Here is a 13,278-nt window from a genome sequence, read left to right as displayed (position 1 = left end):
GAGGTCTTTTACCTCCTTAGTTAAGTTTATTCCTAGGTATCTTAATTTTTTTGGTGCAATGGTAAATGGGATTTTTTTTTAATTTCTTTTTCTGTAAGTTCACTATTGGCGTATAAAAATGCCATAGATTTCTTGGCATTAATTCCTGCTACATTGCCAAATTCATTTATTAGGTCTAATAATTTTTTGATGGAGTCTTTAGGGTTTTCTAAGTACAGTATCATGTCATCTGTGAATAATGACAATTTTACTTCTTCTTTTCCAATTTGGATGCCTTTTATTTCTTCTTCTTGTCTGATCGCTTTGGCTAGCTCTTCCAGTACTATGTCAAACAGGAGTGGTGAAAGTGGGCATCCCTGTCTTGTTCCTGTTCTTAAGGGAAATGGTTTTAGTTTTTGCCCATTGAGTATGATGTTGGCTGTAGGTTTGCCATATAAGACTTTTATTATGTTGAGGTATGATCCCTCTATTCCCATTTTGCTGAGAGTTTTTATCAAGAAAGGGTGTTGGACTTTGTCAAATGCCTTTTCTGCATCAATCGATATGATTATGTGATTTTTTGTATCTCAACTTGTTTATGTGATGTATTATGCTTATTGATTTGCAGATATTGTACCAGCCTTGCATTCCTGGAATAAATCCCACTTGGTCATGGTGTATGATCTTTCTAATGTAATGCTGGATCCGGTTTGTGTCAGGGCCAGCCTGACAGGGTTGAGCCGGGCTGAGGCAGGGAGGTGGGAATTGAGAAAAGAAAGAAAGACAGGAAAGCGGGGTCGGGAGGACCCCAGTTCTCTCGATGAACTGAAGCGAGTTTATTATCTATACAATCCTATTTATACACAACACACTGAATCAGAGGTCTGTCAAGAGGAATGTATTCTTTGTTCCTCTTAATCTCTAAGGGAGAGATACAGCAGAAGGACAAGTTCTCAGTACAGCATATCTCAGTAAATAGTTACAGACTTCTGGGCAAGCTATGAAAGGCTGTTCTCATTCTACAAATGTTACTCCCATTCTACTGATAATCGCTATCCAAACAAGTCTGGGGAAACTGTGTGGGTAAGGGTCCCAGCCTTGCTAGCCCCTGCAGGTGCAAGGACCTTGCCAGCTTACATCTGGCCCCCAACAGGTTTGCTAGAATTTTGTTGAGGATTCTACTTTTATTTTTTTTAATCCTCACCCAATGATATTTTTTCCATTGATCTTCTTAGAGAGTGGAGGGAAAGGAGGAAGGGGGGAGAGAGAGAGAGAAACGTCGATATGAGAGAAACATATCAATTGGCTGTCACCCGCACATGCTGGGGATAGAGCCTGCAATAGAATATGTACCCTTGACCAGGAATCGAACCAGAGACCCTTTAGTCTGCAGGTCGATGCTCTAACCATTGAGAAAACTGGCCAGGGCTGACTACTTTTTGATGGGTGGTGTTTCAAAGGTTGTTTTGGATATGTTTTTGTTTGTTTGTTTTTTCATGATAAAACTTTTTGTTCAAACATTTTTTTATTATTCTTTAAAGAATTACATATTTCTCCTTTTTCCCCTGATTGACCCCTCCCTGGCCACTCCCATCCCCCAGGACCAGTCCCCACCGCTCCAGTGTCTGTGACCATTGGTTATGGTAATATGCATGCATACAAGTCCTTTGGTTAATCTCTTACCCCCCTCCCCTCCCTTCTCTCTGAGGTTGGACGGTTTGTTCAGTGTTTCTTTGTCTCTGGATCTATTTTTGTTCATCAGTTTATGTTGTTCATTATATCCCACATATGAATGAGATCATGTGATATTTATCTTTCTCCAACTGGCTTATTTCGCTAAGCATAATGCTCTCCAGGTCCATCCATGCTGTTGCAAATGGTAAAAGTTCCTTCTTTTTTAGAGTAACATAGTATTCCATTGTGTAGATGTACCACAGTTTTTTAATCTACTCATCTGCTGATGGGCACTTAGGCTGTTTCCAAATCTTAGCTATTGTAAATGGTGCTACTATGAACATAGGGGTGCATATATCCTTTCTGATTGGTGTTTCTGATTTCTTGGGATATATTCCTAGAAGTGGGATTACTGGGTCAAATGGGAGTTCCATTTTTAACTTTTTGAGGAAACTCCATACTGTTTTCCACAGTGGTTGCACCAGTCTGCATTCCCACCAGCAGTACACAAGGGTTCCTTTTTTTCCACATCCTCTCCAGCACTTGTCATTCCTTGATTTGTTGGATATGTTTTAAAACCATCCTATGTGGCTTCCCTGTCTCCCTTCTCCCCGTCCCCCCCCACCAAAGATTCTGATTCAATATCAGAATGGGGCCCAAGAGTGTTTTTAACAAGTATCTCAGGTGATTTTTATTTTTAAGGAAATTTAGGAAGCACTGGTAGTGGAAGAGAGGGACTTGTGAACTTGAAGCACTGAACTTGAGCATAAAGCAGAATGATAGCCTGGCCAGCATAGCTCAGTGGTTGAACGTCAACCTATGAACCAGGAGGTCAAGGGTATATGCCTGGGTTATGGGCTCGATCCCCACTGTGGAGCACGCAGGAGTCAGCCAATCAGTGATCCTCTCTCATTATTGATGTTTCTATCTCTCCCTCTCACTTCCTCTCTGAAATCAATAAAAATATATTTTTAAAAAATAAAGCAGAATGATAGGTTCAAGCAAAGGATTGTAGAAAGCAGAACATGAGTAAAGGAAATAGGAAAGCAAGCCATCTGGCATGGAGAATACAAAGGGGAGAAGGGACTGGAAGGCGATAAACAATGGAAACAATTGAAGGTTTTCATGCAGCGAGAATGACAGGATCAGACTTGTATTTTAGAAAGATGCTTCTGGCAAAGGTGTAAAAGGCATACTGGAAAGGGGAGAGATTGATAGCACAGAGACACATCATGAGGCTCTCTTGAGAACCAAAGTGAAAGCTATTAAGGGTGGGGGGCAGCAGGGATGGAAAGGAAGGGAAGGATTTGAGACAGTGTTGAGATGTGATTAATGGGACTTGGAAACTCCCTGTTCTGTAGAGAAACTTCTTCGCATTCTTACCCTTTTCACCCTCTCTAGCCCCACCTCTCTTCAGCTAAACTTGGCTTTTCCTTGACATGCATTCTGTCTCTGAGTAGTGTCTGCCTACTCTTTCTGCACATGCTTCTCCGAAATATTCTGGCGCCCGGCATCAGGGGTGCTACTCCGCTACATCTCCATACTGTTTCCCATCTCTTGTATTTTGTGCCTTGTTCTGAAGTTCTAAACCTGTGCTTTTAGACTCACAACTATCTACTATAATCCTCTTATCCTCCCATTTGTTGCATTGGGGGGCGGGGTGGGGGGTGGCGGGGGTGAAGCCTCAGGATCAAGCTCCTTGCCTTCAAGGGGACACTAGCTTCCAGATTCATTCTCTTCTCAATGTTTCTTAGTGGGGGTGCTATTAGCATTTTAGATGAGGCAGGTCTTCTTTATGCAGGATGTTCATCATTTTTGCCTTCCTTCAAATGCTGGTAGCACCCTGTGACATCGTGACAACCAAAAAAAGCAAAAAGGGGTGGAGGAGAAACCCCAATAAGATTCCCACACTTTCCCAAACGTCCCGTGGGGCCAGTCGTGCCTCCAGTAAAGCATCACTGGTCCACATAAATGATCTGACTGACATTCTGGACTCACAATTTCTTGATCTCCCCGACTTCTTCAACCTGCCCCTTATCTCTCGTGCCCCTATATCTAATCCCAACCCCATCATCACCCAGACTCTACCTCTGAAATGTACATCTGGAAAGCCTACTCCCCGATTAGAGCCTCCTGTGCTTCCATATGTTATTCCCACTGATCCTGCTCTTTGGTCACTCCAGGACACCCAGGCTGTGGATGTCGGTCCCCTTCCTGGCTTCACTTCCTTCTCTGCCTGACTTGGTCAGTCATGTCAGTGAAACTCTCACACTTTCCTCAGTTCCCTCCTTGTCCAGCTCAGCCAATTCTCAAGTTAGAGGATTTGAGTCTCGCAGTTGCACTGATGAGAGTTAGGAAGTTGGAAAAAGCTGTTCATCTTAGGGGCATTCTTAATTTTGCAGTGAGAAAGTGCAAAGGGATCTTAGAGAGCGTCAGAGCATAGCAGTTTGTCTTTTCTCCAGGAAGGTTATAAGGGCAAATGGCAGTTATGCAAAACTATAAATCCTGAACTCTTTAATTAGAATTAATGTGCCAAGTACTGTGCTAGACTCTTGATAGAAATAGAGACTACCTCTAATCCCAACAAAAACTGCATGCGGGAGGGACATTATTCCTGTTTCATAGTTGAGAAAACTGAGGTGTAGAAAGTAACCAGCCCATATTAGTATTTTGCTTCTGCCTGGTATTTTTCTTCTGATGCTTATATCCTAACTACTGAACTGGCTTTGAGGGATGAATAGAATTTTATTTGGTTGGTTGGGAAGATAGTGGTGACATGGCCAAGGAAGGGGATATCAGGAGGTAAGGCACAGAAGTAGGATAGGGCACAATGTGAAAATCAGAGATCTGCCTGGATTTCTTCTTCAGGTTTCTTACTAAGTGGAGACGTATTGCTGATATTCCTTATGGCTTTTAGGGTTCACTCATTGTATGCTCCCTAAGCAGATTGCAGGACTGTGTTCTACAAGGCACATACGAATGTCTCCTTCCAACACCCAGTGACCTGATTTTCCCTTATTTTTTGAAACACTCTAATATGGAGTTTGGAATTAGTAAATCCTATACAAGCCTAGTCAAGAGACTGTAGGAACACATAGGAGGTTTCTGGTCAGAAATTAATATAAAATTTGTAGGAAACTTAATCTGGCTGATGTTCGTAGAATTAGCTGGCCTTTACTTTTTTTGTGTCGGTGAAAATGACTAGCATTTAAAATATATTTTAATGAAAACACTTTCTCACTCTCTTTAAATAAAAACTCAAATCTGAATATTTTATTTCATTATTATTTTTTAATCCTCACCGAGGATATGTTTTTATTGATTTGAGAGAGAGAGAAAGGGTCGGGGAGAGTGAAACATCAATGTGAGAGAGACACATCGATCCATTGCCTCCTGTATGCACCCCAGACCAGGGATCAAACCTGCAACCTAGGTATGTGCCCTGACAGGGAATGAAACCCACAACATTTTTGCTGTTCAGGATGATGCTCCAACCAACAGAGCCACCCACCCAGAGCAAATCTGAAATTTTTAATCTGAAACTGCTCTGGCATGAGGACTTAATAGCTCCGTGGGCCACAGGGTTAGATGACATGACACCACTAATTCCCAGTGCTGTTGAGGAACCTGTGAGTCATGCCCTCCTTTGTTGGAAGTCCTTGTGACAGCCTTCAGGGGTTTGCTTCTTGTCAAATGTTTAACCACTTTCAGTTTGGGGTTCACTAAGGAATATTCTTGTGAATTTAAGGAGTATGTGCTTTTTCTAATTCAAGCATCTTTAACACATATTTTCCCCAGCATGGACGTCTTTTTGTACTTTTAATGCTGGTAACAATATGCAGTTTAAGAGGGTGCTGTGGATCTCCTCCATATTTTTCATGAATTCCAGGTGAGGGCTAAAACACTGTATCTGGAATTCTTGACTTGGTAAATTTGTGACGAATCCAGTCTGTACAAACAAGGAATTGCACGCCTTTTGTCATAGTATGTTATCTCCCTGGGGGCCTCTGAACTATTGAGCGCAAAATCCTGGCCATGAGTGTGGTGACTGTTCTCTGTAGAAGCCATCGACAGGAAGTTGAGCAGAGGAAAGGCCGCTCGCTGGGTTTCTCTAATTGTTAACAATGCATTTACATGTATATGTAGATAAGAGTAATTTTTCTAGCATCAGAGCTTGTCTCATGAGTACTTTATAGCTCCAGAGTTTTCTTTTACTAAACTTCTCTGCTGTATAAATAATTGAATTTGCGGTAAGGAAGGGCCTATTGATGGGTCCATTTGAATGGCTAGCTTTGATTTCACTTACCATTGACTTCAACAGAGCATAATCCTTTGCTTGATTAAAATTTGACTCTTTTTGTGGAATTTGGTTTCTTTGCAGAAGGCTCCTGTTTGACATTTTTAGAATTAAAGGGAATCTAGCTCAGTGGTTTTTAAACTCTCTTAATTGAGTTCTTCAGAGGAACCTCAGGGGGTAATTCTGAGATAATGGGACTATCTAAAGGGCTGAGCCTGAGCCCTTTCACCCTAGTCATCCTGCTTTGATCCCTTTTTTGTGTTAGGTTCTAAATAAGATATCATTTGAACAGAGTATTCTGCAGCGAAAAGAGTTTAAAAACTACTGACCTGGCTAACCTTCATCCCATTCCTCTGACAGAATATGAACTTGATGTCCAGCAACTATGACTGAAGACCACACCCTACATAGTGGCAGAACACAGCACACATATTCCTCCCCCTCCCACAGTGCCTTCCCCTGTCACAACTCTTCCCACTCTTGTTACCTACTCCATAGTCCCAAGGAAGAACAGGGTTTATATTTAGTTTTCTTCTTCAGTAAGACAAGAAAAAAAATTGACCCTTAGATCTTCCTGGTTATCCTCTTTGCTTCTTTGTAATATTTTGGTGGTGAAATTGTTCCAGAAGAAAATACATTCACTAAAACTTGGGAGTTTCCATTTTCCCTTTTTGGCTCAGTGTTCCCTTTGCTCTATCTGAGGGCTTATAAGTAAGAGTCATGGCTCAGGAACTTTGTTTTCTGGCCTTAGAAAAGTTTGAGACACTTATTACTCCCCAGATAATTTTAGCATCCTCCATCAGCTGCCTGCCTCACAGCTGAGCATTAATGAGCAGTTGCAAAATTAAATTCAGCATGTGAAGAAGAAAAGACTGAAGGAAAAAAAAAAAAATCTGGTCCGGGAAGAGAGATGATATTTTAATCATAGAAATCTCATTGCAAATATTTCCTCCTCAACTTTAAATTTTCAAAATGCCTCCGCCCCTTCCTCAAATCAATAACCTTCATATTTTGTGTCAGAATAATGCTAATAGCTCTAAATGCCTTTGAGGAAAGTCTGAGGCCAGAATCCTGGTCTAACACCAAATTCAGAAGGATTAGGCCTTAACGTCTCTTAGCATTCTGAGGGTACCAAGTGTAAAAATAGCAAGAACCTGGCTTGGAAGAAAGCAGTGGTATAGAACCTGTCTCCCTTTGAATCTACTATTTAGCAAGTACTTCATTACAAATAAAAGGTGGGGATATTTGGTTGGGAGTTTCAAAACAATTCAAGACAGCCCTCAGTATATATAGACGCTTCAGTGCTAAAAGGTCAGGACTGAAGTGAAAATTAGTTTGATCTTTCTTTAAATCTGTGTTCCTGTTAAGACAGTAAAGGGAACTAATGAACTTATTTACCCAACTACCCACAGTGTAAATATTTTGCCTTGGAGAACAGTTGACAAAGAATAAATCCATTTGCTGATTAGCTCTGGCTTTCATATATTGCATTATTGCTGTAATACACTGAAGATGATTACCAAGGGTTGTGGAAACACAAGTTCAAGGCAGGTTCTAAGTGCCTTCCTAGCTATAATCCACTGTGTTTCTGCAGTTCCATTTTTAGGTACTCTCTCAGACATATGTACAAGTGGGGAGGGAGGGATATATGTACAAGGACATTCACCACAGCACTATTTACAATGGTAGAAAACTAGAAACAACCCAAATGCCCATTAAAAGGAGTATGGGTAAATTAATTATACTATATTCACAATGGAAGAAGATCGCCAGGGTAACCAAGGGCTTCTGTGTTGCTAAATCGAGATTTTTGTTAGCCTTTGTCTTGCATGACTTCTCACCACTTCTTCCTTCCCACATTTTTTTCTTCTCTTGACTTCACTGGCAGTTTCCTGCTTTTCCTTCTACCTCTCTGCCTGTTCCTTGCCATTCTCTCTTATCACCTCTTCTTCCTCTTCTGACTGCTAATGTTAGGGTCTCCAGGACTGAGTTCTGGGCCTTTTCTTACACTACACACACTTTGTAGGTGGTATCAGATACTCCTGTGCTTTAATACCATCTGTGGGCAGACAAGTCCTACATTTATAGTATTAGCTCAGATTTCTCTTCTGAGCTCTAGACACATGTATCTAATTACTGCCACCATCAAATGGATGCTTTAGTTAACATGACTAACACTGACCTCTTGATCTTCCCTACCCACAAATTCACTCCTCCTTCAGAATTCCCCATTCCAGTAAAGTAAATAGTACTTCCATTGACCCAGCTGCTAGAAACCTGGGGATCACTTTGATTTGTTTTCCCCCACCTCTCATCACCAATGTTGTTGATTCTATCTCTGAAGTATGTCTCAAATCTATTCACTATTCTTTATCTCCAGTGCCACCACCCTGGGCCAAACCAGCATCATCTCTCAGTAATGCCACCCCCATTCTCAGCCCCCTCCAGGCCATTCTCCACATAGTATCCAAAGAGCTCTGTTAAAAACATGAATTGGATTGATGACCATTCATTGTACCTAGGATTTTTTAAAGTTTTTTTCCCCCCCACTGATTGATTTTAGAGAGAGGAAAGGAGAGAAAGAGAGATCGTTTTGTTGTTCCACTCATTTATGCATTCATTGGTTGTTTCTTGTATGTGCTCTGACCAGAGATCAAACCTACAACCTTGGCATATCGGGACGACATTCTAAACAATTGAGGTTCCTGGCCAGGACCTCATTGTTCCTAGGATTAAGTTAAAAACCCTTACAAAGCCCCTGCTTCCAAGTGTCATCTCCTGCTCTCCCCCCTTCTCAGTGCACTTCAGCAACACTGGGGGTCTTTGTGTACCTATACATGAAACGCTTTCTTGCCTTGGGGCCTATGCATGTGCTATTTTTCTGTGTCTGGAATGTGTTTCTTGCCTCATTTTGCCTATTTTTCTATTAAGTTATTTGTAATTTTCTCTTTTTTAAAATATATTTTATTGATTTTTTACAGAGAGGAAGGGAGAGAGATAGAGAGTCAGAAACATCGATGAGAGAGAAACATCGACCAGCCGCCTCCTGCACATCCCCCACCGGGGATGTGCCCGCAACCCAGGTACATGCCCTTGACTGGAACCGAACCTGGGACCCTTCAGTCCGCAGGCCGACGCTCTATCCACTGAGCCAAACCGGTTTCGGCTGTAATTTTCATACACACACACACACACACACACACACACACACACACACGGCCTGGTGCATGAAATTCGTGTACATTAAAAGGGAATTAATTAGAGGAAATATTTTATTATTGCTATTTGCCCTGTCTCTATAATAGAAGTGTCAGAGATGAAAGAAAATTAGCAAAATACATATGAAAGTCTCCATCCTGTCAGAGTCTGGGGTGCGCCATGGAACCCAGAGTCAAGTCCCCCACCCACCCATGTGCGCCTCGAAATCACACGAGACCTGGCTGGCCCCACCCCCGTCAAGTCCTGCAGGTGGGGGGGTGCAGCCTCAGGTTCCCCGGCACCGGGCGGGGGGCACAGCCTCAGGTCCCCTGGCCCAGCCTGAGGTCCCCTGACTCCGGTGCTGGGACAGGGGACATGGCTTCAGTTCCCCCAGCGCCGGGGCGGGGGGCACAGCCTCAGGTCCCCTAGCCCTCGCCCCCCACGTGAGGGCATGAGAGCATGACGACCATTTGCATATTAGTTCTTTATTATATAGGATGTGTATATTTTTATTGATTTCAGAGAGGAAGGGAGAGGGAGAGAGATAGAAACATCAATGATGAGAAAGAATCATTGATCAGCTGCCTCCCACATGGTCCCTACTGGGGATGGAGCCCAAAAACTGGGTTTGTTCCCTAACTGTGAATCGAACCATGACCTCCTAGTTCATGAGTTGATGCTCAACCATTGACCCACACCAGCTGGGCGGTTAGTCATTTTCTTATTAATTTGTAAGAGTTCTTTGTATTCTAGAGAAATTAGCCATTTTGTGTAATGTAAGTTGCAAGTATCTTTCCAGCTTGTTGCTTAACTTATAGTACTTCTAATATCATTTTCTTTCATCACCTCTTTATGGTCAGTAAAATCCCAGAAATTTTGGGGTGTTTTTTTACCCTATCCTATAGAAAGTCTTGCTCCGTTGCAGAGTAATACGCAACTGAATTAGATGCTTATTAATATCTGATTATTAAAATTTAAACAGTGATGGGAATGGAAGGAGGGCATAGAAATTGTCTCACATAGTCATCTAATTTTGTAGGTGAGGCCGGTAAATGATAAATGAAGTGATATAACCCAGGTCACACAGCAGGTAAACAACAGTGCCAGAATCAGGACTTTTTTTCTGGCTTCCATTTTGTATGAGGTTATTCTATTTAACACATATACTAAGAAAGTTCTGAGCTTCTGAAGTTGTTTATTAATTGAAAGTTGGTTTTGGTAAAGAAATGGGACCTGGGTGGAGGGGATCGATGGGAAAAAAAGGGGGACATCTGTAATACTTTCAACAATAAAGATAAATTTAAAAGAAACAACAACAAAACAAAACACACACAGAATGGGCTCTTGCCCATCTGCTCTTCTTCTCTCACCTCCTTTCCCTCTACAAATATCTTGTGAATTCTGAAATTCTACCTTAATACAGAGAAAACGCAGCTCTTTGAACATGCCCTTTTCTGGGGTTGGATTGTTGCTGAGGCATGCAGACCCAAGGAGAGGCACATGGTGGGATTTCTCCGAGCAATGGTACCACCTTCAATGCTTGACTCAGAGGCTCTGAGGGAGCCAGATTAATGTTCTGGGTGGTCTTGGAGGTTTGCTGCCTCCTGGACCTCCCAGGCCTCCTTGATCTTCAAATGGAGAAAACCTGATCTCCCCACCACGCGCCCCCCCCCCCCCCCCCGCCACCCCTGCTGAAAAGCCCTGGGACTTCACTTGATTCTCAGGGATCTCCTGAGCCAAGTAATAAAAATGATAAAATAAAGTGCTAAAATTAATAAGAAATGTAATAAAGTAATAAAAGTAATAATACATTATATATGCCCGTTTATCAAACCTTAGATGACATTGACTGTAGGCTGTGCCACTATTTCATGCATCACTATGAAAAAATACTGCTAATTAAACAGGACCAGTGCTTGCTTAACACATAAACTTTTCTTACGTGTCACTCTTATGTGTACATAAAAAAGTAAAATAATTTTTCTTTAAATGCCAAATCATAGTATAATCTCTTTAAACACATTTAAATTGCATGTAAAACATGTGTAGTACCATCAAATACATTTGACTGAGCCAAAGTGACAATACCAATACTTAGACCAAATTCACACATGAGCAGGCAGTGTGACTACCTCTGGGCTGACAAGAATGGAAGATTTCAAAGGCATTAATGTGGGGGAAATGTATATCCTAGGATTAATGCAATGCCATATCCTTTGACTAATCCCAAGGCAGTTTTACACACGTGATCTCATTCAGTCTTCTGGCAACCCTGGAAGTAGCTATATAAAATCATTTTCTAGATAAGAAAACTGAGGCTTAGAGAGATTAAGTGACTTGCCAGATATCATCATAGTTAATAAGTGATGAGACCGGGACTAACACCCCAGACTTTGTGGGTACTTTCTGCTCTACCCAGTTGTTTCCCAGCATTTGGCCTCATCAACTTGGATATGTTATATCAGAGCAGATGACAGGAACAGCAAGAGGTGAGGGCCACTCTGATTCTCTGCTTCTTCTGATAGAGTTGTTAAAGATCGTTGCTGTCAGACATAGGTTTGCAAAAGTCGTTTTCTTAAAGATTGCAATAGTAAAAATATAAGTTTAATTTGAGGACATTCTCTTTTTCCCCCCCTTCTCTGAAGGTACCAGAAAGCCGCTGAAGAAGCAAATTCAGAAAAGAGGAGAAATGTAAGTACTCAGAAGGCCCGGGGTGTGTGAGGCCTCAGGAGCAGAGCCTGTGTGGCCCAGCCACCTGCAGTCGCTGTGGGGCTTGGGCTCCCTGTCCGCTGAGCCAGGCACTTGTGCCAGCTGGTCTGATTTGTGAGCCATTTGCTCAGGAGAACTTGGCTTAGGTGCAGGGAATCATTTTTTCACAGATGTATTCCTTTTGAACCACTTTTTCTTTCCTGAGTTGAGTGAAGGACAGAAGGTCAAGAGCTTTGCCTGAGGTTACTAAAATGGCTTATTACTTCTGCTCAAATTAGGATACAGGGCTTCCTAGGCTGCCATCCTTTTTTCCAAATCAAACAACGAGAATTTCTGTATCTCTGCATTTAAGTGGTAGCAGCTGTGCAGCTATTGTCCTCCTCTGGGTTCTTTGTTTGAAACAAACTTCTTGACCCAGTCTAGTTAGCAAGTTTCTTAGCTGCAGGATCCATCAAAGGCTAAAACCTCAGAGCAAGCTCTCTGCTGGTACCCATTCTCTACTCTCCCTGCCAGCTAACTTTCCAGCTGGGTTGTATGGTGTATTTCTTTTGAAATTTTACTCATTTAATCTTATGGGGGGTGGGGGAGCCTCACATACTTGGACAAGAATTCTTTAATTTGGCTGGCATTACGAAAACATCCTCCTGGCAGTTTTCAGTACCTGACCTGTTTCAATTAGTATATAACATGCCCCTGTCAATTTGTTCTCTCTAAAAGCGGGGAGAGGGTAATGCTAAATGGGTCCTTAGCTTAATTTTCCTGTAATTCAAACATTGGATCCCCTCAGGTACATTGTAAGAAAACGCTACCATCATTTCACTCAAACACTAGTTTCGTTTTTTTTAAATCTTTTTTATTTATTTATTTATTTATTTATTTATTTATCTATTATGTTACTGATTTTGGAGAATAAGGGAGAGAGAGAGAGAGAGAGAGAGAGAGAAACATCAGTGATGAAAGAGAATCATCAATCAGCTCCCTCCTGCATGCCCCCACTGGGCCAGACCAGCTGGGCTCAAATGCTGGTTTCTTTTCTTTATTCCTTCTCTCCCCCTTGCCTGCTATTTTCCCCCATTTTCTGTCCTTCCTTCTTTCCTTTTACTATTCATTTAGCAAATATTCAAAGAGCACCTACTATGAGCCACGCCCTGTTTTAGGCATTCATACAGACTACCTCCCTGCCACCATAGGGTTTACATTCTAGTGCAGTGATGGTGAACCTATGACACGCGTGTCAGAGGTGACACGCAAACTCATTTTTTTGGTTGATTTTTCTTTGTTAAATGGCATTTAAATATATAAAATAAATATCAAAAATATAAGTCTTTGTTTTACTATGGTTGCAAATATCAAAAAATTTCTATATATGACATGCACCAGAGTTAAGTTAGGGTTTTTCAAAATGCTGACATGCCAAGCTC

At 41.8% G+C, this 13,278-nt stretch overlaps 1 protein-coding gene across 4 annotated transcripts in view; it reads left to right on the top strand.

The window, feature by feature from the left end:
• LIMA1 (LIM domain and actin binding 1) overlaps positions 1-13,278 on the top strand; it is a 98,161-nt gene that overhangs the window by 39,161 nt on the left and 45,722 nt on the right. For all 4 annotated transcript variants that reach the window (XM_059682842.1, XM_059682839.1, XM_059682841.1 and 1 more), the window contains exon 3: positions 11,794-11,839. In XM_059682842.1, the coding sequence (XP_059538825.1) occupies positions 11,794-11,839 (46 nt within the window). The remainder of the gene's footprint in view (positions 1-11,793; positions 11,840-13,278) is intronic.

The sequence above is a fragment of the Myotis daubentonii genome, chromosome 2 (assembly GCF_963259705.1).
Source record: "Myotis daubentonii chromosome 2, mMyoDau2.1, whole genome shotgun sequence".
NCBI lineage: Eukaryota > Metazoa > Chordata > Mammalia > Chiroptera > Vespertilionidae > Myotis > Myotis daubentonii.
The sequence above is the reverse complement of the archived record's forward strand: the minus strand, read 5'-3'. Positions and strand labels throughout refer to the sequence as shown.